Raw genomic sequence first — 26,388 nt, forward strand, 5'->3', positions numbered from 1 at the left:
GTGCAAATGATATTTGTGTGGCCGTTATAATATGTAAAATCAAGTATTTTATTTCTTTAGAAATTTTTAAAAAGTCAAAATTCTTAAATAAAAAAAAATTAACCAGGGTTAGCCATATTCAGGTGACCCTCTCTTTTCTTTCCACAGCATGTTTCACCACTTATAGGACGTTTTGTTCCTTTTGCTGCTGTAGCTGCTGCAAATTGTATTAATATTCCATTAATGAGGCAAAGGTAAGATAAACCGTAGTATGTGACCTTCAGGGCAGCCGTTACCATAACTGCCTGGGTTCTCCAATATAAACACATCACTAAACATGTGTTTCATATGAACCTCATTTTTAAGTTAAATGAAAAAGAATTTTGAAATGTTTGCCTCTATTTAATACTTAGTTTCACTTTCTGTGAGAGTTGCATTAACTCTCCAAGTTGCTTACAAAACAGATGTTTGTTTGTTTTTTTCAAACTTTGGAAGTCAGAATGGTCTTCTGAAACATTCTTGTCATTTAGATCTACCAGCAGCAATCAATCAGGAATGTACCTGTTTGCAAGGAACTGCTGCATATGAGAATGGGGTATTACCAAAGCAACTTCACATAAACAAAAAGCAATAAGGGTAGAACATAATATCTAAAAGACACTCGTGGCACTTTGCAAGGCACTAAAAAGCTGGTTTTTTTCCCCATCTAGACTGGGCTCCTGATAGTTTGGGTAAACCCTCTGTGTGTGTGGTGTATTCTCAACTGTTATTTTATGCTAATTCTGTTGGTTTTAATTTCAAATGTTCCTATTGTTATTGCTCTTTAATTGTTAACTATGCAGTGTCGTGTATGGGTAGACATATTAATTAGCTGTTAGTTCTGCTATTGAAATTTGAGGAACTGATTTTCAATTTATCAAATCTGTCTTATTGACTACAGGTAGTCTTCAATTTACGACCACAATTGAGCCCAAAATTTCTGTTGATGTGAGTTTTGCCCCGTTTTCGACCTTTCTTGCCACAGTGAATTACTGCAGTTGTTAAGTTAGTGACACAGTTGTTACGTGAATCTGGATTCCTCATTGACTTTGCTTGTCAGAAGTTCTCAAAAGGTGATTCCACAACCCTGTGGCACTGCAACCGTCATAAATATGAGTCAGTTGCCAAGTGTCTGAATTTTGATCACATGACTATGGGGATGCTGCAACAGTCATGTGAAAAACAGTCATAAGTCATTTTTTTAGGGCCACTGTAACTTTGAACAGTCATTAAATGAACTGTTGTAAGTCAAGGACTACCTGTATATCTAAAATCCATCTGTGCAATATCACGATGCACAAAGAATAGAGGATGGATTTATCTGATGATGGTGTTATGCCTTCACGCCAATAGTCATTCTGTATATCCTATATCCGTGATGGCGAACCTATGGCACCTGTGCCACAGGTGGCATGCCTAGCCATATCGGTGGGCATGCGAGCTCAGCTCCAGTGTGTATGTGCGCACCGGCCAGCTGATTTTCGGGCCTTCTGGGCCCACTGGAAGTAGGGAAACAGGCTGTTTCCTGCCTTCTGAGGGTCTTGGGGGGTGGTGGGGAAGGCCCATTTTTTTCTCTCCCCAGCCTCCAGAGCCTTTCTAGGAGCCTGGGGAAGGCGAAAACAGCCTCCCCCCCCGGAGGCCTTCTGGAGGCCAGAAATGGCCCATTTGCCTGGGGAGAGAGAAAAATGGGCCTACTGGGCCCACCATGCCATTGCATGCCAGGAGCGGGGAGCAGTGGGGGGGGGTCACGCACGCATGCACGGGGCCATAGAATTATGGGTGTGGGCACGGGTGCGCGCCACATCCCCCCGCTCCTGGCACACGATGGCAAAAAGGTTAGCCATCACTGTCCTATATGGATCCTATTAAACATCACACAATATATGGAAGGACCATGAAAAGTTCAGAAATGATGACTTGAACCTTGAAAGGACATTGGTGTAAGCATTTGGAACCCTTTAAGAATGAAACAATGATCTTCTCAGTTCTTCCTTTTCCTTTTTCTTTTTTAAAAACCCAACAGGGAACTAAAGTATGGTATTCCCATTACAGACGAAAATGGGAACAGACTGGGTGAATCATCTAAAGCTGCTCAACAGGCCATTGTGCAAGTTGTGATTTCAAGGATCCTCATGGCTGCTCCAGGAATGGGTGTGTCTCAACTTGCATTAAGTTTAAATACTGACATTCTTCTAACAATTCTTAAAAATTAGAACTACGGTACTTCTGATACTGTTGTGCTTCCCTCAGGAAAGTAATTGATAGCTCAATAGCAGTCACTCTAGCTCCTTTACCAGCCCTAAGGCTGTAGAGAGCTCTTGTAAGAAACATGTGTACATGTGTATCTCATTATGATGTATCAAAAATCAGTGCTTTTAATCTTGATTAAGATTGGGATTTATAAAATAACACAAAACACTTTGACATTTGAAATATTAAAAAAGAACTTTGAAAAATGGGGCCAGAAATTAGTAGGCACAATATCAACAGGATCAGTAATGATGTCTGCTTCTATGGATAGGCTATGTTTAAAGGATGTTAATGAAAGAATGACAGATGTGAAACAAATCTTGCTTGATGAAGAAATAGTGGAATCAGAAATATTGGGTTTAAAAAGTATGGCTTATGGGAAAGAGAAAGCTGAAAGTGAAAATACTAGTGACAGGAAAAGCAGATGTCATGAATAAGGACTCTTTACTGGATATCCAAAGGAAGCTGGCTGAATTTTTAAAAATGAAAGAGGAAATGCAAATAGTAAACCAAGAGAATTACCAAGTTCATGTCTCTTTATTAAATTTACAAAAGAGGCTTATTAAAGCCTTGAAGAAACTATGCGGTTCTTCATTTTGAAAGAACATTTGAAAAGAGATAAACTCCTACAACAATATTAGAATGTATTAGATATTAAAATTTTCAGAAGTTAGAAGAAACTGTGGCTCAAATTCAAATATTTATTGTAATTTTTATGTAAATTGTCCCTGGGGGCTGACTTTTGGTACACCATACATATATGTTTATTTGCACATGCATACATTATCTATATACCTATATCCCTCTGTATATATGGAATGTGAAGTACTCTAGCTGGTAGTCTAATATTCCTAAAAGTCTGTTTAATTTCCAGCATTTTAATATGATAAGAATCTTCTGCATTGCTATCCATTATCTTTTCTTTAAGCCACATATACTTGTGGATGAGCCCATCTGCAGACCTTCAGATTTATAATCAAAACACCATCCAAATGCACCACCCACAGATAAGGCAACTCTCAAAATTTTCATGTTTTCTTTTTTCATGTATTCTAAAGGACTTTATTTGTTTTCATATCTTTTACCAATAAATAGTAGTTTCCAGACTAGATTCCATTTTAAATATTCACAATTGGCTTATGTTAGAGTGGCATAGTTTTCATGGAATTTTGGTTTAGCTTTTACCTAAAGTATATATGAATAATTTTAAAAAGTATTGTCATATATAGTCACAGATAATCCAAACCCAGTTTTGAGTGTATTTTGAAGCCTAACATTCTCAGCATATCCGCAAGTATATACAGTGGATATTTATTTGCAAAAAAAGTATAATTCTCTCTATATGAGAGTTATTTATTTAAAAGATTGGTATAGGCATCCATCTTATGCAGCAAAAACCTGAACAACTCATAAACAATAATAAAACATAAAAGACCTTTAAAAAAAACCCATTAGAAACATAAAAGCCAACAATAAAAAACTTACGAGGGGACCAAACACAACTCATCCCCAGACATCCAGAAAAACTTTGGAACTCAATTTTTTAAATTTGTTTAGCCCAAATCAATCAAATGCAGGAGGAAGGTATGTTCACTGAAAGATATGGACCATCATCTACCATGCTAGTCTAGTTAAGAATGGTAGATGGACATTTTTCAACTATTAAGTATAGAATTGAGAAGAATGATTGGCCCAAAGTCATCTAGACAGCATCCATGCATAAAGGAAGACTAGGTTTTCTCACTCTTAGTCCTGTAGTTGTAATCATACTTATGTTCCCATATTCATATATAACTACGCACACAGAGAGACAGAGACAGGGGGGGAGGGGAGAGAGAAAGAAAGAGAGTACTAACAATAGGTTACTGTTAGTAAATTCTAGGGATAAGATTTCTTATGCTATTAGAAGTTGCTCTAAGGATTGCTAAGGGATCTGTTCTCTCCTGTCTATATGTTTTAAGAAATGTTTAACTTTTAAGTGATCTGTCAAAATATTTTTATTCCTAAAGCAGCATACAGCATAGCATGAAATTATTAACCACAAAATTTTTGCTTACTGTCTTTTAGCCATTCCCCCGTTCATAATGAATACTTTGGAAAAGAAGGCATTTTTAAAGGTAAACCTATGTTTCCAAAAAGATTTATTTCCTAATCCATTTTATTTTGTTTCATTTTATTTAAAAGGTTTATATGGCTGCCCATCTTAAATAATTGTGAGTGGTTCACAACAGCCATATAACCAATAACTATGAAACCAACATAAAACAATAAAATAGTAGATGATAGTGTCTGAAATATTACAAAATAGCCTCTCAGAAATACATTCCCCATTAATTAATGTTTAATTCCCAAACATTATTATATTTATTTATTTTATTTATTTATTTTATTTTATTTTTATACCACCCTTCTCCTGAAGGACTCAGGGCGGTGTACAGCCAAAGATAAAACAAGTACCCATATAAAATTTAAAAACAATTTAAAAACACATTAAATAATTTGGCCCCGACATCAGTAAAACAAAAAAAACAACTGATTAAAATTAATGTTTAGGCCAACCCAGCTTGTTGGAACAATAACGTCTTGAGGGCATGGCGAAAGGGGCGCAGGTCAGGGATCATCCGTATCTCCGGGGGCAATTCATTCCAGAGGGCGAGTGCCCCCACAGAGAAGGCTCTCCCCCTGGGCGTCGCCAGTCGACATTGTTTGACCAACAGTACCCTGAGGAGTCCCTCTCTGTGAGAGCGCACTGGCCGGTGGGAGGCTATCGGTAGCAGAAGGCGATCTCATAAGTACCCAGGTCCTAAGCCATGGAGCGCTCTAAAGATGGTAACCAACACCTTGAATCGCACCCGGAAGACCACCGGGAGCCAGTGCAGCTCGCTCAGGAGTGGTGTTACATGGGAGCGCCGTGTCACTCCCATAATCACCAGCGCGGCTGCATTCTGGACCAGTTGGAGCCTCTGGGTGCTCTTCAAGGGGAGCCCCATGTAGAGAGTGTTACAGTAGTCCAGACGGGAAGTGACGAGGGCATAAGTGACCATGCGCAAGGAGTCCCGATCCAGAAAGGGACACAACTGGTGAATCAGGCGAACCTGATAAAAAGCCCCCCTGGCCACAGCTATCACATGATTTTCTAGAGACAGCCGCACATCCAGGAGGACACCCAAATTACGAACCCTCTCTGAGGGGACTAAGATCTCACCCCCAATTGTCAGCGATGGCACCAGCTGGCTATAACGGGACACCGGAAACCACAGCCACTCGGTCTTGGAGGGGTTGACTCTGATGTAGGATGCTTACAATATAGGATGCTTACAATAATTATGTAAGTATGCTGATGATTAATAGCTGTAAAGGACCTTCAAGGCTAGTAATAAAAATCAAGGAACACTGTGAAAATATGGGACACATATAAAAAAGTATATAAAGAAGACCAAACTATTGATAACAGGTACAATAATTACCCATAGAATTAACAAGGATGATATCAAAGTGATAAATAGCTTCTGGCTTTTATAATCGACCATCAATACAGGTAGTCCTCAATGTATGATCGCAGTTGGATTTCAGTCGTAACCTGAGACACCCACATGAGTGGATTCGATTTTATGACTGTTTTTAGGATAATGAGTCAAATAGTCATAATTATGAATCCATTCTGCTGAATGGGTGGGGGTTTTTTTGCAAGAAACCATCAAAGAACACCAGAAACTGCCCCCCGTCAAAAAAAATCACAAAACACAGTCACATGATTAGAAAGCACTGCAACCAGTTATAAATGTGAGCTGGTTGCCAAGTGCCTGAAATGCAGTCATGTGACTATTGGAAGGATGGCATGACATTTTACAATGGCTGGAAATGCATTACGAGCTCTAAAGCACCTTTTATGAGATTTCATAACTTCAAAGGGTCAATAAATGACAAGTTGAAGTCGAGGACTACCTGTAGTATAGGAACAAATAATCAATATTCTGCAGATGAACACTTGGAAGAACAGCCACTGGAAGACCTTAGAAAAGATATGAGCTGTGGTAGCACAGTGGTTAGAGTGCAGTACTGCAGGCTATTTCTGCTGACTGCTGGCTACCTGCAATTTGGCAGTTCAAATCTCACCAGGCTCAAGGTTAACTCAGCCTTCCATCCTTCCGAGGTGAATAAAATGAGGACCCAGATTGTTGGGGGCAATATGCTAACGCTTTAAACTGCTTAGAGAGGGCTCTAAAGCACTGTAAAGTGGTATATAAGTCTAAGTGCTATTGCCATTGCTATATTCAGATGCCATGATACTGTTTGTCTATATCTACAAAGATCAGAATCTTGAAAGCCATGACATTCCTTGGTACACTCTATGGAACTGAAAGTTGGAAGAGTATTGATGCTTTTAAACTTTGATGTTGGAGAAGACTTCTGAGAATATCATGGACAGCCAAGAAAACATACAAATGGCTGATAAATCAACCCAGTGTTCTCACTCATAAAAGACCAGGTTCAAATTATCCTACTTTGGATATATTAACTCAAGTTCTAAGTTTCTGGAGAAGATGAATATAGATTCAGTGTAAAAAAAAAAAGTATTAATAAGGATTATCAGTAAATGTTTTAGACAAAGCATTTTAAAATTACCATAAGTAGCTGTAAAATATGAGTTCATTTATTATTGTCAGAAAATAAATACATGAATACAGTAATTTATTTCAATGTTAATGCTAAATACCTGACGTATTTCTACCTTCAGAAGAGCTGCCAAATTTCTTTTTGCTTCCAGGTTCACACTGTCCATAACTTTTACATTTCTAGTTATTAGAAGATAACACAAATGTGTGTTGTAAGAATTAATAAAAAGAGGATATTGCCATGTCCAGCTAAGACTTCATTGCTTGCTGTGGAATTTAATTAGCATTCTAATTTAGCAGCTTTTACATTTGAACGAACCCATGTTCCATGTCTTTTGACACACTCTTAACTCTCTTTATGATTTTCTGGTCCTCCTCCCTTGTCCATTCTCTGCTTCATTGACTGTAAGTTCAGGTGAATCATTAGTTTTCAGTTAATCATAAGACTTGATATTGATCAGTTCTAAATACATTGAGCAACAGACTGCCCCTTTTTAACAAGCTGTTTGTGCAAGCCCATTACTTGTATCTACCGTTAACAAGCCAGTTCATTAAAGCATTGCAGTCTTCATTTAATACTTTTCCATTACCTAATTATTAACCCCGGAAAAACTGTTCATCCTTTGAAAAAAGGCAAGGATTATGTATTAAAATACATTTCTAGAACCACAATCACAAAAAGAACATCGTTCCTCTTGTGACTTGAAGAACTCCAGCAATTCTTCAGGCAGTTCTTAATCTCATCATTGTAAACCTTATTGGGTATAAATTATACCAAATATAAATTTCAGCAAAATGACAGATGGATCACCTAATGTAAGGTGTGGACAATATCATATTATTGTCATTTGGATCAGAAATTCTAATTGTTTTTAAGTTGCCTGAATAGTTTAATTAAAGGTAAACTTAATCTTAGAAGTAAGATACATCTATTGATTATTAACTTTTTGCAGGGAATGAATTCCCTACATTCTCTACATAGGAAAGGAATGTATGTGATTCATATTTGGGGGGCTTTCTTTGAAATATTTCTAAAACAAAAGCATTAAGGAATTTATCTATATGGTAAAATCAGAGTGCATAATTCTGACACCCATTTTCTCCTGCTGGACTCTAATCTGGGACCCACTCTGCTTTTTTTTGTTTTCCTTGTTGCTTTGTAGCAACAAGAATTGTAAAGTTAAATGAAGCTGACTTTTTTCCCCTTGGATTCTTATATTATCCAGAAGGTATAGGAATTCCTACATGCTTCACATTTAATGTCTGAAAAATGTAAACGTTATTCATGCAAAGTTTATGCCTTCTGAAGAAATATAAAGTAACTGAGCATGTTATACCTTGAGTAAATATGATTGAGGGGGAATATTATAGCTGTCTTCAAATACCTGATAGGATGTTACATTATTTTATAAAGAAATCCAGAATGCAGGACACAGAAGGATGGATTTAAATTACAAGAAAGCAGATTCTATTGAAATGTTGGCAAAAACAGTTATAGAAATTGGACACTGGAACCAAATGTATGAAATAATTGAGATAATTCTCTGCCTCCAAGCACCAGGCATCACTGCATCAATGGCATGTCCATTACAGCCTGGGTAGCAATATACCATTAGGCATTATCAACATACTTATGATATCTTACCCCTGCATTTTGTCAGCAAGATGTTATACAGATGAGTTGTAGGTCAGGTAGAGGAATCTCGAGAATCTCTCAATAAGGAGTTGGTAACCCTAAAAAAGAATGCTGAATAACACCCCTTGGATGCAATAAAGGAGGGAAAATAAGCATGCTTCATCATCTTTATCAACAAAATGCAGCATGTACCCAAGCTTGATAATATTTACTTCTTGTTTTTTCCTCCACCAGTGTTCCAGGAATAATTTCTGGATGTTCATTTCTCAGAAAGCCTTAGTGAACTAAGGTGTCCACCGGGACTAGCCCCAAGAAACAACTCAAGGGTAGTAATATCCACAGCCGAATTCACCTCCTATGATCAGTTGCTCATCAGGCACCAAACAGAGCTGCCCACCAGAAGGCTGGGAAATTCCCTTTGAATCTGCTCCAGGATTCATTAGGTGCCTGACATGGACTATCCAAAAAAGGTCTCACTATCCCATGGAGGTCATGCATGCTCCCCATTGGATGCCTGTTTATTCTCTTACAAACCTTCCTCCTACCTTCTTGTAAATCTCTTGTAAATGTAAATACAAACATTCATTTCCTTCTTGCTATTTATCCCAGCAATGAAGTCATCATTCCAGAGCAGCAGAGTGAGGAAAAGGAAAGTATAGGTGTAGTCTGTGATTTTTTTTTTTTAATTTAGCAACTGCTTCGGTTCACAACAGAGTTGTTGGTCCAATTGCAGCTGTTAAATGAAAACTACCTGTGCTTTTATACTATAAAAATAATGATGGTGCTTTTTTTTTTTTGAAATTTTATAAAAATACAATTGCCATGTTACAAGCTAGAATTCAGAAGCATCTAGGAGGCTATTGTTGCAATATCCACAATGTTTGTTGCATCAAATGTATTGAAAGAAATATTGAAAGATCCAATATATTTGCCTTCATTCATAGTAAAATATACTCAGTTAAGCCTTCATTCTTCCTATATTTTTTTGTATCATTCAAAGTTTTGTATCCAATAACTCTGTACATAAATTCAGAATGAACTTATCATTTTGCTTCTTTTTTTAACACAGAGGTTCCCATGGATGAGTGCCCCCATTCAAGTAGGATTAGTGGGTTTCTGGTGAGTAAAAATTTCAGAGGTGACTTGTTCATATTTCTCATGCTGGTGTTCACTTTTGTGTCATTTGTCCAGTTTAATCCTTAACTTCATTACATTGAGGAAGATTTTAAGGCAAACCATATAAAGAAAGCAATAGGAAGAGCGTTTACTAAACCAGCTACTGAGATCATGACCAAAACCATGACGGGAACTTAAATGTATGTTTGACTTCATGAAGATATATTTGGGCTGAAGATATTTGAAAAGCAGAGGAAACAGCCCATCACAGTGTCCACAGCAAGGGGTCAAAATCTGCAAGATAGGCAGTACAACACTAGAGTCCAAGGCCTGCCCTTTTGCACATGTTTTGAGGCCCCAGCATGCAAAAAAAAAAAAAAAAAGGCAGCCATGAATCTGACATCCCTCCACTTACGGTCCTAGATGACATAAACCTAGATGCCATAAGAAATTACTTTCGCCTATGTCCTGCATTACCTAAATCTGCCTCAGACAGTAGTGAGCGTATAAATTGGGGGAGTTAATTCAGGCCATGCTGCTTCTTGAAGAAGCATAGGAAATAAAAATACATTTCAGAACAGTGGTTTTCAACCTGTCATCCGCAGACCCCTGAGGAGGCCATGATGTCATCACAGGGGGTCCACAAAGGCTTGAAGAAATGTTATGATTTAAATCTTGACTTAAGTCTTGGGGGTCCATGGCCATGGTCCATGACCACAAAAGGTATTTAAAGGGTGTCCGTGGTGAAGAAAAGGTTGAGTACCTCAGCTGACTATCTCATAGATGTTGTGTAGCAACTGTTTGTTACAGTTCACAAGAAGTGTCCATGTCAACCCTATTTAGTGTCTTCTCATATCCATCTCTGGTCTCTGACAATCAGCCTTTCAGATGGACTCTGCTTGGTTCCTCTGGGAAGAAAACATTGCCTTTACACAATAGAGCCATGGATGTCAGATGGTTTCAATTATTACCATCCTATCCCTCCAACAATGAGGGGTGTGATTTGCTTATATTGCCTGGCAAGATGCCTATTTTCATAGATTGGTAGTACTATTGTTTCCACTGACCCTACTTTATAATGGTAATTTTACATCTCTGTTTTTCATTGTGCCATCCTTTTTAGCGATCATCAAACTTTGTTCTGAGACAGCTAAGCAACTGTACCCTTTTCAGATCCACAGCCATACTAACAATTTAAGGATATATCTGTGGCATTTCAAATTCCCCAGCCAGAATTACGCTATTTTTTCCCATTCCCACTTTTGTTCAACATTATTGATCTTCCATCTTCAGAGGAATTCAACCTTTGGAAAAACAGTTTTTTTCTTCGATCACTTTATGAAAGCAGACTTTCCTCCAGATAATAAGTTACCTATTAACCCACGTGTGTGAATCACAAGGAGCATATGAAGAATTTCCCACAATCTGACCTGCCACCCCACTTGGTGCTATCTTTCTGCAGCTTGGCCTCCTCCACAAACCATTCTGTATAGGCGAATAAATAACCCATGAGTGTGAATTCAGTGATGGAAATGAACTGCTACAGTTAAATAACCAGTTCTTATGACATTTGAATTACTATTCAGGTGTTGATGTGACAAAGTGTTATTCCAAGAAGCCAAAGTTGATTCCTCTTAAAATTATCCAAACTCTGAGTACATTAAAAAAAAAATACTAACTTTTGTCTTTTCCAGCTTGGTGTTCGCAACACCTCTGTGCTGTGCATTATTTCCACAGAAAAGGTACAGTTGCTTCTTTACTACTTTTCTACAGTGAGAGATATTACGCCATGCAGACTATGAAAATGAGAAATCAGATTTATTGCTTTCCAAAAACCTCCCAATTCATTCAACAGTCATGTTCCTCACCTCTGGGGAATACAAGTACTTTTAATTCCCCATGACCTGCCCAAATTCAGACCATAGAGGGATGTTTTTCAATCCTAAATACACATTTTCCCATTTCTCCTCTTTTTATCATAACTTTACAATAAACCTTTGTTTGTCCTCCATTTTGTTACTCCAGTAGCAAATCTGCCTTTTGCTCTGGCCCTCCATTTCTCTGGGCATGACAAAGAGACATTCCATAAGTTATCTTTTATAACCTGAATGTAAGAAAAAGAAGAAGAACGTTTGCTCTACCTATAGCTTTTCCAGAGGTTATTTTCATATCCTGATTTTATATATCATATGTCATAAACTTTAATTTTAGCTAAGAAGGCCAGCAATATCATCCATAGAGATTATAAAAACTACATTTTAAAAATTTCAGAATGTTCAAGTTTCAGAAAGTTCAAAATCTAGTGGCTCACACAGTTTTGCACAAACCTAAATTGCATCTCTTTTGCGGGAGCTGCCTTGGTTGCCGATTTGCTTCCAGGTGCAGTCAAGGTGCTGATGTATCACCTTTAAACCCTACATGACTTGGGGGCTGGGTTATTTGAAGGACCGCCTCTCCCCAGTTACATCTACCTTGCACAGCAGGGAAGTAGATACGGTGGGACCTTCTCGGTGTGGGCCCCCTCCCTATGGAATATCATCACCCCAGAGATATATTGGCTCCCACACTTTTTCTAGAAGCTCCTAAAGACATAATTCTGTCAGCAGGCCTGGGCTCCCTAGACTGCTATGCAGCTGATAAAGTGGCAAGTCTGGTTGTATTAGATGCCTATCATGGCATGTTGTCATGGAAGTTTAATGTTTTAAGTCTGAGTTGAGCAGCCATATACATTTGTTTAAAAATAAATATACTATGTTGATATATTATGACATCCTAGGTTCTGTGAAGTACCTGAAAGCCAACAACAGCTAGAGAACTGGGAGCTGTGATTTCACATTGTTGTATATATTATAGTACAGTAGCTGAGTAGTTTTTGCAATAGTATTTAAAAATTGCAGCTTTTTTTCACCAGTAGATGGTGCTGTGACACTGAGTGCCATAGTTCTATCTACTGTACTGATAGAAAACATGCTGCAATTTTTCTTTTCTTTTGAAACAGAACATGTCATAACACCAAACTAGAACTGGCAGTAAGGTTAGGAAGTAAAATGGGAAAAAAATAGAATTAAAAATCTAGGAAAGGAGGAAGAAAGCTATTAGGATGAATTGGGGAGAAAGTATAGATAGCATGCTGACGTAAAAAGGCTTGGGAAGAGTCAGATGCAGAGGAAAAAATGGAAAAAAGCACATTAGAAAGAAAGGCATATCAAAGAATTATGAAGCAAAAAAAATGACTGGAGAAAATGTAAAATGCAGCGAATGTAGAAAAACATGGTGAAATCCCTTCCAGGAGGAGTAGCATCAAGGATAGATAAGAGTGCCAGCAGGAGACAGAGGAAGAATAATGAAAGGGTAGATCAGTTTGAGGAGGAAAGACAGCAGAGACATTTTCTGTAAGAAAGAAAATTGGTGAAAGCCTCAGCAGGAGGGAAGGCAGGAGAAAGAATTAGGAGAAAGGAATTAGGGTGGGAATTGGAGGAGCACAAGCTGTTCATAATGGCAAAACAGGAGATAAAAATTGGTGTCACCAGCTGCAGCCGGTTTTTCTGCCTGACTGCATGCAATCTGGAGGCCACCCTTTCTGCACTTGGAGGGGTTCCTCTCGTAAATAAAACCATTCTCCACTGTGCTGCTTTTGTGTCCCAAAGAAGGAGACTTCATGCTTCTGGGATGTCCCTTTGTTTATACCAGAATGGAGATTCACAAGAAAATCCCTTTTCCCCTTCCTTTTCTTTTTCAGCTATCAGGTAAAGCAAGCTTCTCCTCACCCATTCCAAATTCTATATGTTTTCATAACCTTGAGAGAGGAATTGGAGATTGTGAGAAAAATCAATTTGGTCAAATACCAAACCAAACCAAAAAAAACCCCCTAAAGATTGACTCTGTTCAAGCTCAGAACAGAAATATATATCTCATGTCAGTTCTAATAACTTTTATTTCTAGAAGGGGAGACAAATATCTAAGAATATATTTTAAAGGCTTGGTATAATACATGATCTGCTAGCTCAGCTTTCACATACAAGGGAAATCATAATGGTTTGTCCTGTCTGGTACATTAAGATGCCATATCATATAAAATTTATATGAAGATAATTTAGCAAAATAGCATATGAAATATCTTTTCTGTAATTCATGCTGATGATATTGAAGAGAAGCTGTTTGGAAAACAAGTAACTACTATGCCATATTTTAAAGGATTATAAAATGTAAGATATTTCCTAGGGCATATGATATGCAGTAAACAAATGGATTAAGACTTCTTGAGCATGGATAATATGTCTTTATTATTTTTTTTCTTCCTAGTTCCATGTCTGTAACACGTCTGGAGCCAGAATTACAAGCTAAGATCAAAGAAATGAGTCCTGAATTGGATTGGGTATATTTTAACAAAGGATTATGATTTATAGAAGACAAATAGGGTGATTTGTCCTTCAGTTATAGCTAGATGAATTTATTTTAATTGAGTCTACTTAGTTGAAACAATGCAATCCTGATGCATTCTTTCAATTTTTGTATCATTTTGAACACTGAGATTATTTAAGTATCATAAGGAAATTTTCATAATTATGGTTGAAAATTCTGACAATTGTCCAATTCAGCTGCAAATATTCAAAATGGTTTACATTAAGAATTACTTATCAGTCAAAATTTTAATTCCTTTGGAAAGTGTAACAACTTCAAGGAAATCAGACAGTGTTATCTTAAAGTTACGATCTACCTTATTTTTTTTTCCACTAAAAGAAAGTAAATAACAAATTCATTTCCGCTATTACATTTGTAAATACAATTCAGGTGACAATTATCTATCAGATTACTTCCTCAGAGTCCCAAAGTGTTAACTTTGTGGTATCCTGTTGATAGATGGATCTTAGATTTTCTTATTTCACTTATCTAATGTATGAATGGGGAAGTAATTATGATAGGTGAGCCTATCACTGCAGTACCGAAATATTTCGGTGCTGCAGAAATTTGAAGCCATTGCCATTGCTTATTTATTATTTGACTCCTGCACTTCTAACATAAAAAACTCTATGAAATTGGACAAACTCTGCTCGGATAAAATTCTATTTAGAATGTCCTCAGTTTACTAAAATGAAATAAGGTCACTAAGCCAGAGGTTCCCAAACTTTCTTGGTTCACAGCATCCTTTAGTGTGTCAGTAATTTTTTTCACAGTGCTTCTACTAGTTCTCAAATCATGTACAGGTAGTCCTCAATTTACAACCATTCATTAGGGACTGCTTGAAGTTACAACCATGCTGGAAAAAAAGCAAGTGCATTTTTCGCACTTCTGGTGTGATTTTTGTCACGTGATCAAAATACGGACACTTAGCAACTGCTTCCTATTTATGGTTGCAGTGTCCCAGGGCCATGAGTTAACTTTTTGCGACCTTCTGACAAGCAAAGTCAATGGGAAAGCCAGATTCACTTAACAACCGTGTTGCTAACTTAACGACTATAGTGATTCACCTAACTGTGGCAAGACAGGTTGTAAAATGGGGCAAAACTCATTTAACAACTGTCTTGCTTAGCAATGGAAATTTTGGGCTCAATTGTGGTCATAAGTCGACTACTTTTACCCTCGACTTACAACCATTCATTTAGTGACCAAGTTTGCAACAGCATTGAAAAAGGGGACTTATGTTTTTCATATTTGCGACCATTGCAGCATCACCAAGGTCACATGATAAAAATTCAGATTTTTATCATGTGATAAAAGCTTGACAACTGATTCATATTTATGATGGTTGAAGTGTCCTGGGTCACGTGATCCCCTTTTGCAACCTTCTGACCAGCAAAGTCAATGGGGAAGCCAGATTCAATTAACTGCTGTGTTACTCATTTAACAACTGCAGTGATTCACTTAACAACTGTGACAAGAAAGGTCCTACAATGGGTCAAAACTCACTTAACAAATGTCTCACTTAGCCATCTAAATTTTGGGCTCAATTGTGGTTGTAAGTTGAAGACTAACTGGTACTATGGCACCCGGGTCAGTTTTTAATTAGTAAATAATTCCATGGTGTTGTTTCTTAAGTAATACAATATCAAGTTATTAATTAGGTAGCAAAATACCCCATGGTGCCCTGTGAATTCACTGCAATGCTCTGGGATGCCATGGTGCACTGTTTAGGAACCATGGCACTAAGCCATAAAATAAGCAATGAGAATATCTGCTATAAGTGATCTTGTAAGTCAAGTCTTGAAGCCTATCCAAATGTTGAGCAAGGCATACTCCTGTCAGGACAATACTACCTCCCTGTGTGTGTGATGCATCACGAAGATGGCAATTATGCCCTGCACATACAAAGCCAAAAACATTAATTCTCCTAGTTTAAGAAAATGCTTTCTTGGTTAACATTTTAATCAGCTTTGCATCCAGCCGCAATGGACAGGAATATCTTATGAATTTATAATGGCTTGCAGTCATTGTGCACTAATGCGCAACTGGTGACATTGGCCAAATTCTGCAAAACCTCAAGATCTTGAATTTATACTTTTCATCAGTACATTTCTGTGGTCTTATCTATTATGTTTCCCCAGAAATGAATAATACATATTATAAGATCATGTTCTCATATTTGATGATTCTCAAATTCATGAGATAGTCTGTTAAATACATAAAAACAACAGACGGCTAAATACTATTTTCAGAATGCGCTGCTTTATTTTATTTTTTATTCCCAAAGGAGGTGCTATACAGCAGTTTTTAAAAAACATGGGCAAAACATGTATTTATAGCATTTTTAATCGATTTCCTACTTGATTTCTGCTAGTTTGCTATATACTGTACCTATAGTAGAACAATCCTGTGCAGTAGGGTGCTATTGTTTCTCATTATAAAGACATGAGAAAACAGATCATAAAATAGTGACTTCTTAAAGGTCACCTGGAAAGTCTAATACTAAGTTGAACCAAAGTCCTGATGCAAAGTTGATTGAAACATTTTAATTATTCATTTGGTACAAATTCTGAAAATTGTTTCTCTGAATGTTTCCATTGGAATTTCAGCATGCCTGATAAAACATAGATTAATGATATTTACTATTTAATGTACCTTCTCCCATGTGTAATATCACATTGGAGACCTTTGTACTGGTTTGACTAGATCTAGTTCTGTACTCAGTGAAATTGCTATTCAGGATAAACTTTGGCCTTTGTATATATCCAAAATAATATAGTATACACAGTTAGTAGACCACTTAGAGCATAGCTAATACCCAGATGTATTAGACAGAATATAATCTATTATTATTATCATTATAAAACATTGCAATGTGCCATATAGCAGAAGTTTACTTAGTGTCAGATGATTCTCAACTTGGAATGGAAAGGAAAAAAAATGAATGTTTTATTTGAACACCTACTTTACAACCCCTAAGCAGTTATATTTGCAGCTGGCAGTTTATCTTGAGTTCCTCAAGATAAAACAAAGAACAGGCCAGCATAGCATTGTCTAATTTTCCACACAAACATACTCACAGGAAAATTAGCTAACTGGGTATATTGTTCATGTCAGATTAAGATGAGACTCTTAGCTAAAGTCTTGTTTTAAGTATTAGTTATGTTCTCTAAATATTCTGTTCTGCTGGTGGTTCTTCTAACAAATGTGGAAAGGATTTCCTGAATTGAGAGAAACTGCCTCCAAGACAAAATTGTTTATAAGCTTGGTTGCTGTTTTTAAAGACTTATGTGTCTCCTCATACAGCTCTGGATTTTGTACTGCCTGTTTAGGTTACATCCAGAAAGTTTGCACTTTCCAGTCCATGTCATACTCTGATATGAGTGGCATACATGAAAAATATCAAAGATTACTTGCCTTTAAACAGAAGTGGTGTGGCAAGAAGTAGTCTGCATGTGATGGGGAAAGGAAGGGGAATTTTGCAGCCTAATAACTGTGCCACCTACCTGTACTTTGATCTCAGAGATTTCTGCCAGTGCAGATATCAATTTTACAACCATCTGATTATATCATATCTATTCAGCAATTGGACCCCATTTTGTTAAGAAGGGGTTGATTTCTTCATCAAGAGGTGTAGGCTGCAATTACTGACCTTGGTTCCTTAGCAAAATAATGGCAATAATTATTTTTGAAATGTGAACTTTAGTTAATTGCTAGTAATTATAGTTCACAACTAAAGAAACTACAGGAAGGAGATTAATGATGCAGTCATCTGTTTAAGGACAGGGATTTTTTTGAGAGAGATTTCTGCAACGGTCCAGGAGATGTGCTTCGTTGATATCACTTGAATATATGTCATGTGACTTCAGTCTGCTTAGAAAAACTGGGTATTCGCATGTGGCATGCTTAAAATAATATAGCCTAGAGCACAACAATCTTTACTTGCGTATTTTGTTTTCTAGGATTAAAAAACATTCTTTTATTCCTGGAATACACATATTTAAAACAAATTAAGTATCAGCAGGTTTTTGTTCATTTTTTTAAACAGGAAAACTGTACATTTTGTTTCCTTTGTAATGTTTAGCAGAACAAAATAAAATTAGAATCAGGAAATTTATACTGATCTAGTAGAAATGTTTCTTTTTTTAAATTTCCAATGAAGTGCAATAAGGATACAGAATTAATTAAATGAGTAACTATTAATATTGTCCAATTTTAGAAAAAGAATATGGATTATACTGTGATTCGCATACTTTTTCAATACGAGTATTAGCACATTATCTTGCCAGAATTGATGGTATTGCTTAAAATCAGTTGGATGAGATATTAAAATTGATAATTAAAATGTCATGCTCTCTGTGTGAAATGTACTTTCAATAAACTTTGTATTTGAATAGGAATACATAAGAATGAGATATATGCATTATAAAGGTATACATGAAAATCAGTTGCAGTTTTCTCCTTAGTTGTAAAAAGAAAAAAAATGAACAATTGCAACTAAAATTCACATGAAAATTCTGCAATTTATACATATTTGAAATTGAAGTATAATACTGTATCATTTGGCACATAGCATACAGATCAGTACGTCCATTATAGAAGCAACATTCTTTGGAATTTCCCACGTCTCTCAGCTGTAGTTTTAAGTTTCCTTTTTTTTTCCCCCTACGGAAATAATGTAGTTACTCTTCTTTCTGGAAGATCATGCTTTTGGATAAAAAAGTGGATTAAAATTATGGAACTTGATTGGTTAACATTAATTTTTAAGCAGCAGAATCTCTAATTTAAGGTTCAAAATGGTGATTACACCATTTACCTGAAGTTCTAATATGATATGAAGCCCTCAGTACATGTTCAAAAGTTCTTTTTAAGTAATTAGAATTCTAGCAAAATCAGTGATATTTAATCTTTCTAACCACTCTATCAAGAAACATTCATCTAGATATGAAATTCTTTTTTCAGAGTAATATTTGTACATCTATGGACAATCCGTTATTATTTTTGTCATTTAGTAGAAATTCCCAAGATAGTATATCGGCCTTGACTTCTGGATCTCATTTGTGCTACAGGTACCACTGGGAAACACTGGGAAAAACCAATCTGTCTCTTTCTTAACAATTGCTATGGAGTGTGATTACACCATTTACCCTGTATGAACAGGGAAAAAATATTACTCCATGCCAGGTGCACCTTAATTCATGAAAATTCAATTTTAAGATGTGCATGCAGGAGGGAGGGATGGTTAGGAAGAAACTAATTTATTCTGTTCATAATTTGGAAGGAAAACAAATGCCACATTTGCAAAGGAATTGCTGTGAGATGGAGAGCCAAGTTGATGTATCATGCTTTTTTCCCCAATGCTGATCCAATGTTTCCCTTTGGAGAGCCTCCAATGCTCAAACGCTTCTCAAACTCTGGATGCTCAACGCTGTAGGTATTATTGAGGAAGAACACTAGATGGCATTATTTCCCACAGCATAACCTTCCCACAAATCTCTTTTATGGCATACTGTTTTTCTGATTTCCCCAGTCACTTAAGGAAATAATTCAGAGTTATTACTTCTAATTCTGAAGGCCTGATTCCTTCAGCCAACATACGGATTCAAGGGTGAAAAATGAATGCAGCACCAAGACTTTCTTTTACTAACTTTAGCATAGGAAGCATCCAGCCCTATGCATCTATTTATACTTCATAACTTTACAGTGCAACTATGGAGGATTTGAGTGCGGACCTGAATTTACCATCTTAAGGATTTAAAAACAAAACAAAACACTAGCATAATAAGAAAGATGGGAGGATTGGCACAATTAAAAATTGAAACCTTGAATGTTGTTATAGTGTTATATCTCAGTAGTTGGTGCCAAAGTTGTTCCTTTTTTGAAGACTGTACAGCAGAGGCCTTCAAACTTGGCAGCTTTAAGACTTGTGGGCTTCAACTTTCAGAATTCTCGTAGTCTGAGAATTCAGCATGAGAATAGCATAGCTGGCTGGAGAATTCTGAGAGTTGAAGTCCACAAGTCTTAAAGCTGCCAAGTTGGAAGACCCCTGCTGTACAGCATATACAAGCACCAACCCTACCACAACCACCACATTTTAAACAGTTGTACTTTTTTCCCCCATCAATTCTTTACAGGTTCCTGGATCACTGAGTTTCATTTTCTATTCCTTTTTAATTTCCTGATTGATATTAGACATTAGTCATGTCTTCAAGGACTACATGTTTTAACCTAGTACTGTGGCAGATCCATTTTAAAACAATCTATCTTTGAAAGTCATTAGATGGCGGCTGAATGTATGCAACCTAGCTACTTTGCGATGGCATCACTTAATGCAGTTGAAATGCTATTAAGGATATTTAAAAAAATAATTAAAAAAAGGTAAGTGCCAGAACTATCGATGCAATCTGAGCTCTGACTTTCCAGAGAGCAAGTTAGTGAAGAATGGCAAATGTTGCAAAGTAAAGGCAGAATTACTAGGCGCTGGACTTACTTATTTCATTTAGCAAATTTATAGAGCCTCCCATTTCATTTAAAAAATGGCTTTGGGCAGCTTACAAACAGAATAATAATTAAAACCATATCACAGTATAAAAGCTTCAGACATAAATAGCAAAAATAAGGAATAAAAATATAAAGGAATAAAAACATAAAAGAACTCCAGGAAAGCAGGAAAACCTCATATGAGAACATTGAGAATTGCCATGGTATCCCTAGGATTAATGAAAGAACTATGGTTTCAAGGCTTTCCAGAACCTCAGAGGCAGTAGACCTAATCTCACATCAGGGGAAATGATATTCCAGAGGGTGGGGGCCAGTGGTGATATTCAGCTGGTTCTATCAGGTTCAGATGAACCGGTAGCGGCGCTGCAGGAGGCTCTGCCCACCCACCCAGACATCATCACGTTCCGGAGATACGCACACACTCACATTTGTGAACCGATAGCGAAGGTAAGTGATGGGGGCTACAAGATAAAGGGAAGTCCTTAGAAGATGGGACCCAAACACCAGCTAGAGGGAAGTCCTTAGCAGATGGGGCCCAGATGGGACCCACTTCTTCTGGGCTGGACCAGATGGGATGGGTAAATGTAATTGGGAAAAAACAGTCCCTCATATAACCTGGCCCATGCCATGTAGATCTTTAAAAATCAAAACTAGAATCTTAATTACATCTAAAAGCAAACTGGCAACCAATGCAGTTTGCAAAGCAGAGGTTCAACATGTGCCATCCTAGAGGTATACATAACTGCATTGCCACTTTTTTTGACCAGGTGAAGCTTCTAGATAACTCTTCAAGGGCAGCCTCAGATAACATTAGAGTAATCCATTCTGGAACTGACCAGGGAATGAGTAACAGTGAGTAAAGCCTTAGGGCCCAGGAAGGGACGCACAACATGAAGCTGTGCAAAGGCCCTCCTAGCCACAACTGCCACTGAGCAAGAGTCCCAAGATTGTACACCAAATCTGTCTGGGGTTGTGCAACTCATCCAGTACTAAAGATGGTAAGTTCCTAGGTTCATGAGGCTCCAAATCCCTAAGTCACTCAGTCTTGCCAGGGTTCAGCTGAAGTCTGTGGTTTCTCATTCAGACCCACCCCCCCATAGCCTCCAGATGTCAGGATAAGACATCAATGGCATTGCTTAATTTGCCAGAGGTAGAGATACATAACTGGTATCATAGGCATACTGATGATACCTCACCCAATGGAGATGAATAATTTCACCCACCATTTGCAGATTAAACAAGGAGCTATGTTTATGCATGTTAGATCAGGGAAATCATTCATTCATTATTCATGCATATAAACCACTTCTATGTGGCATACATTCCTTATCTGTAACAACAAAACAATAGCAAAACCTGCAATTGAATATGTTTGAAGCTGCTCTGGTGGATTTGACCAAGAATTCCTCTTGGTTTTAAAACCAAGAAGGTTTTAAATTCTTTTACCCTTTGACTTTTCTTTGACCCCATTTAATGCCCATTTCAATCATGAACTTCACCAGCTGAGCTTCAAAGGCACATGTTGCACAAAATACCTCATTTGTTTCCTTTCCTCAATGTTTCCTGAAGAGTTTTGTTATCTGTAGAAAATGTGAAATTTAAGATTTTGAGAAGAAAACACTATCTTGGGGTTTTAAGTAATGTTTGAAACTAAAATTGCTTTAAATAAGGAAATTTTAGACTAGAATAATAAGCAGCATTTAAAAAGAACAAGTTTTTTTGGTATAAGAGCTACCCTTGCTTTCTTCATTTAGGTACCATCTAAGAACAAAAGAAAGCTGATTTTACTTCTCTGAAATCTTTGCAGCCATATCCCAAGCCAAATCAACATGCTACACAATCCCATCTCTGCTTCTACTGATGGTACCACTCATTACAGGACAGCAAAAATCGTTGTCCTATCTTTTCCATGGGACACATATCCTCAGATGTAGCTGGCTGAAGAGCACCAATATGCCCCATTTAAGCCCCTTCCAGCTACTCATGAACAAGACACAGTGAGATGAGTATCTCAGTGGCTATCCCTCCAGTCAATCATGGCAGAGAACTTTCATTTCCCACAATGTCTTTGTGTTGCTCTAAGATTCTTATGAGGGAGTTGCAGTGGTGGGTTGCCCCCGGTTCACGCCGGTTGTATAGAACCGGTAGTAAATCTGGCGGGAGGCTCTGCCAACCAACCCCGACGTCATCAAAATGCTTCTGGGAAGTTGGCTAATATTTCTCCCAACAACAGCAAACCAAATACGTCCTGTACTCACCTAGACAGACCAGAAAATTCCAAAGACTTTGAACTAGCCACGCTATAAACACCATTGGTACTCTGAAAGTTCCTCAAGTCTTTCTCAGTAGCAAGTAACTATATCATCAATTTACTATATCTTGGGTATCCATGTGCATCTTGGTTAAATACCATGGCCTTCTCCCATACAGTGTAAAATAATGCCTCTGACAGTGAAGTTATCAGCTGCTGTCCAATATAGACACCTGCTTCCTTTAGCTGGACAGCTGGGATCACTTTCATGCTTTCGGTGACCCTGCTGAAAGTATGTAATCTTAGTATAAACTGACATTCTTCACTCATTACTCCCAGGACCAGTTCAATCTCCACCCCACTGAGCATCACTGAATTAATGATATGTATTCAAAATGCAATAACATTCAGAACTAGAAAAGGACAGGTATAAGAAAATATTACACCTGATTTGAGGAATAAGATTGGGGTTATAGCCCCCCCCCCCAGGCAGCTCAGATGAGACACACCATACTGAGGGACATTTCCTTAATTGACATATTGTAAGATGATTTATCGTATTATATGCTTCGCTTTCTCCATTACTATGTTAATTAGTACTGCTTTTCTTACAAAATGGCTGCTTCAACCAATCTATTGATAGGTAAGTAATTGGGGATAGCCAGATTATTATAATCATAATGGGAAGCAATCTAAATTATTTTACATACAGTTGATACATTCATACTTAGACATAACTATAACAACAAAACCAACAACATAAGATTTCTTCATGGAGGAAAAAGTAGGGAACTGGTGAGGGGGAAAAAGCAGAAAGGAAAAAATCAATTTCTTATGATTGCATTACTTTCTTTCTAGTCCATGTCTCCATGGGTCTCTCCTAAACTTCTTGGGCACCTTCAAAATATCTATGAGCATGGTGGCAGACCTTTCAGTCTATGGGACATATTATGAACTTTCCCTAAAACTCCCTGGTACATCAACATCTCATTGACCTCATCTAGCACAAACACCTTGGCAAACCTGAATGAAAGATTCTTTCTTTTTAACCCCCATCCCAGTAATGACAGGGAGAGCTTCCATGTGTAGCTCCTGAAGCTCAGCCTGGACTTTTGTTTTCTATATATGGACATAGCAAAAAGGCCATATGCTATTTATCAGAGCCATGATTACCTTTTGGACCCACTGAATTTTTTATTTATTTAGTTAGTTAGTTTTGGTATTTAGCTTAACTTGCTATGCAAGAAAGATTGCAAAAGTGTGTCTAACCAGGCTTGGGCACCACTGATAGAAGGAAGAATGACTTGCTGTTGAATGGGAAAGTTTTCCCAAAATCCTAAATGTAGATTCCTCTCAAGAGTCTGGCAAGTTCTTATTAAGTCTGCCAGTGATATCATTTCAAGTGTTCTTAATTATACCAATGGGGTTAAGGGCCATTGTTTCTAGATCAGTCCTTTTCACTCACAGACTTCTCTGGAAGTCCTTCTTTGATGCTAATAATGTTCTATAGGAGCTTGTTGCCAGAATTATGTTACCAATGAAAGGCAACAATGCAGAAGGGAGCCTGCAGAGTTTGTAAGTTAATAGCTATATTATTAAACTTTCTGCTATCTTATTTATTTTATTTCATTAATCAAACAACAGGTAGGAGTTAACCTCTTAACTAGAAGGTTATAGTGGCACAGTTCAAACATCATGCTAATTTCAAAAAGAACAAGCCATGTTATGTATGAATTCTGCCAGTCTGTCACAGAGAGCATTAATTTCCCTGATCTTGTAACCATCCCCATAAAACTTCTTTTTCCATATGCAAATGATTTTAGATTAAGTGTACTGGGTTTTTAGAGCATTACAATTGCATTCAACAATCCCATTATCAGGAATAACCAGAGGCATAATAAACTCCCAATGAAGACCAATGTGAGGGAAGGAGGTAGGAGGGAGTATTGAGCTCCATCAAATATTCATAAGATCCTTCTGTGGACACAGAAGCCAAAGGCAGGGGTTCATATAAAAAAATAAGAATATTTAATCCATTTTATTTAGAAAGATGGAAAAACAATGTCATTTGCGGTCCCCTGCTTCTTCTGGGATAGTCCTTGAATGCGACTTGGAAACATTGATTTTTTATTGATTTTGTGCCAACTCAGAGTCCACTAGCATAAACTGAGGGAAAATTACTGTCTGTTATATCAGTTTTATGAATTTGTTTCCAAGTCCAGTTCAGGTATTATTATCTTTAAAGCTCTGCACATTTTAAATCTTAGAGATCCACATTGTAACATTACATAATTGAGATTGACTCCCTAAATCTTCCAGGGAGGTTTTCTTCCTTTCCTCTTTAACCAAAAGAAATATAATTTCCAACTATATGATTAACAGCCATAGCCATGCTTTGGAATGCTCTGTCAAAAATAGATTTATTCAGCCTCCTCTCTGATTAGTCTGAACCCCCCCCCTCCCCGATGGCATTCTGGCTTCATAGGGCAATTTCACTCTGGATTAACTGGTTGACTCCTAGTGCTATTGAAGAATATATCCCTGGGCATCTTTTTATTAACAAAGGGACTGCTGATCCCAAAACATCCAGTTTGGATGAGGAACACCCACAGTGGTACCAATATACCCATGGAGCTTTCTCTGTGCTTACAAAGGGAAATAGGTGCCAGGAGGAATGGAGTGCTTATTAATGATGTGGTTCTTTGCTAGAAAAGCAGATCTAACACTTCTTCACCTCTTCCTTCCAATGGTCATCCAAGATGGTTGTGTCTTGTAATGTTAACTCTTTCTGCTATATAATTATGGAGCATACTGTACGGGTCATATAAATGCAAATTGTAAAGCTCTAAGCAGAAGAATTAAACAGTTATGTTTTACTATTTCAAACCGTCCCAGAATAGTTTAATATATAGTTTAATTGTTGAGAGTTAGATAGACTTATAGATATATAGATTTCTATATTTTGACACTTTTGGTCTGTAAAGTTTAATCTGATTTTCCCCCCCCCCCTCATTTTTGACATGCTGCTTAATCTGTTGTGTTTTTTAATGAACTGGCTTCTCTGCTCTTTGCTCTGGATATTTCAAGGGTTTTATGGTTCTTTGTTCTATTATTTTTCTTACCTGCATTGGATGGAATATTAAAACCAAAAGGAAATTATATATCCAGTTTCCCCAGACCAAAACAACCTGGAAGTGCTGGACTCCAGGTTCCATTGTTCCCAGCAAGCATGCACATTGACCTGTGACAGTTTTCAATTCATCCTTCCAAAGGACTCCAGGCTGGGGGTGAACTGGATAAGTAAAGGCAGAACATTCAACCTACAACTGCAAGCATCCACACCAAAATGTGAATGTGTGTCATGTTTATTGTGTAGAGGCAGGATGGAGGATTACAGCCCAAGGCTACCATCATTCTCCATCCCCATATCCCATTCTATTTATCTTAAAAAAAAACCAAGAAAGTTCATCACCATCGCTGACAAACCTTTGAAATGACTGTGGCCTTTGCTCTGACTTTTCCAGGGTTGAATTAGCACTTATCCGATAAAAGGGCCTCGGTTTCCCCTTCGTAGGAATGAATATTATGTAGATCCCTGC

At 37.4% G+C, this 26,388-nt stretch overlaps 1 protein-coding gene across 2 annotated transcripts in view; it reads left to right on the plus strand.

Annotated features, from left to right (window-relative positions):
* Nucleotides 1-18,437, plus strand: part of SFXN1 (sideroflexin 1) — a 33,225-nt gene extending 14,788 nt beyond the window's left edge. The window contains exons 6-11 of one of the 2 annotated variants that reach the window (XM_034405268.3): nt 148-233; nt 2,042-2,169; nt 4,336-4,385; nt 9,590-9,639; nt 11,331-11,378; nt 13,939-18,437. In XM_034405268.3, the coding sequence (XP_034261159.2) occupies nt 148-233; nt 2,042-2,169; nt 4,336-4,385; nt 9,590-9,639; nt 11,331-11,378; nt 13,939-14,035 (459 nt within the window). In that variant the 3' untranslated portion in view covers nt 14,036-18,437. The remainder of the gene's footprint in view (nt 1-147; nt 234-2,041; nt 2,170-4,335; nt 4,386-9,589; nt 9,640-11,330; nt 11,379-13,938) is intronic. The other variant, XM_034405263.3, reaches the window with a different exon arrangement.
* Nucleotides 18,438-26,388: the final 7,951 nt, after the last annotated feature.

This window comes from Pantherophis guttatus, chromosome 2 (genome assembly GCF_059756535.1).
Source record: "Pantherophis guttatus breed Tessera chromosome 2, ASM5975653v1, whole genome shotgun sequence".
Classification (NCBI taxonomy): Eukaryota; Metazoa; Chordata; class Lepidosauria; order Squamata; family Colubridae; genus Pantherophis; species Pantherophis guttatus.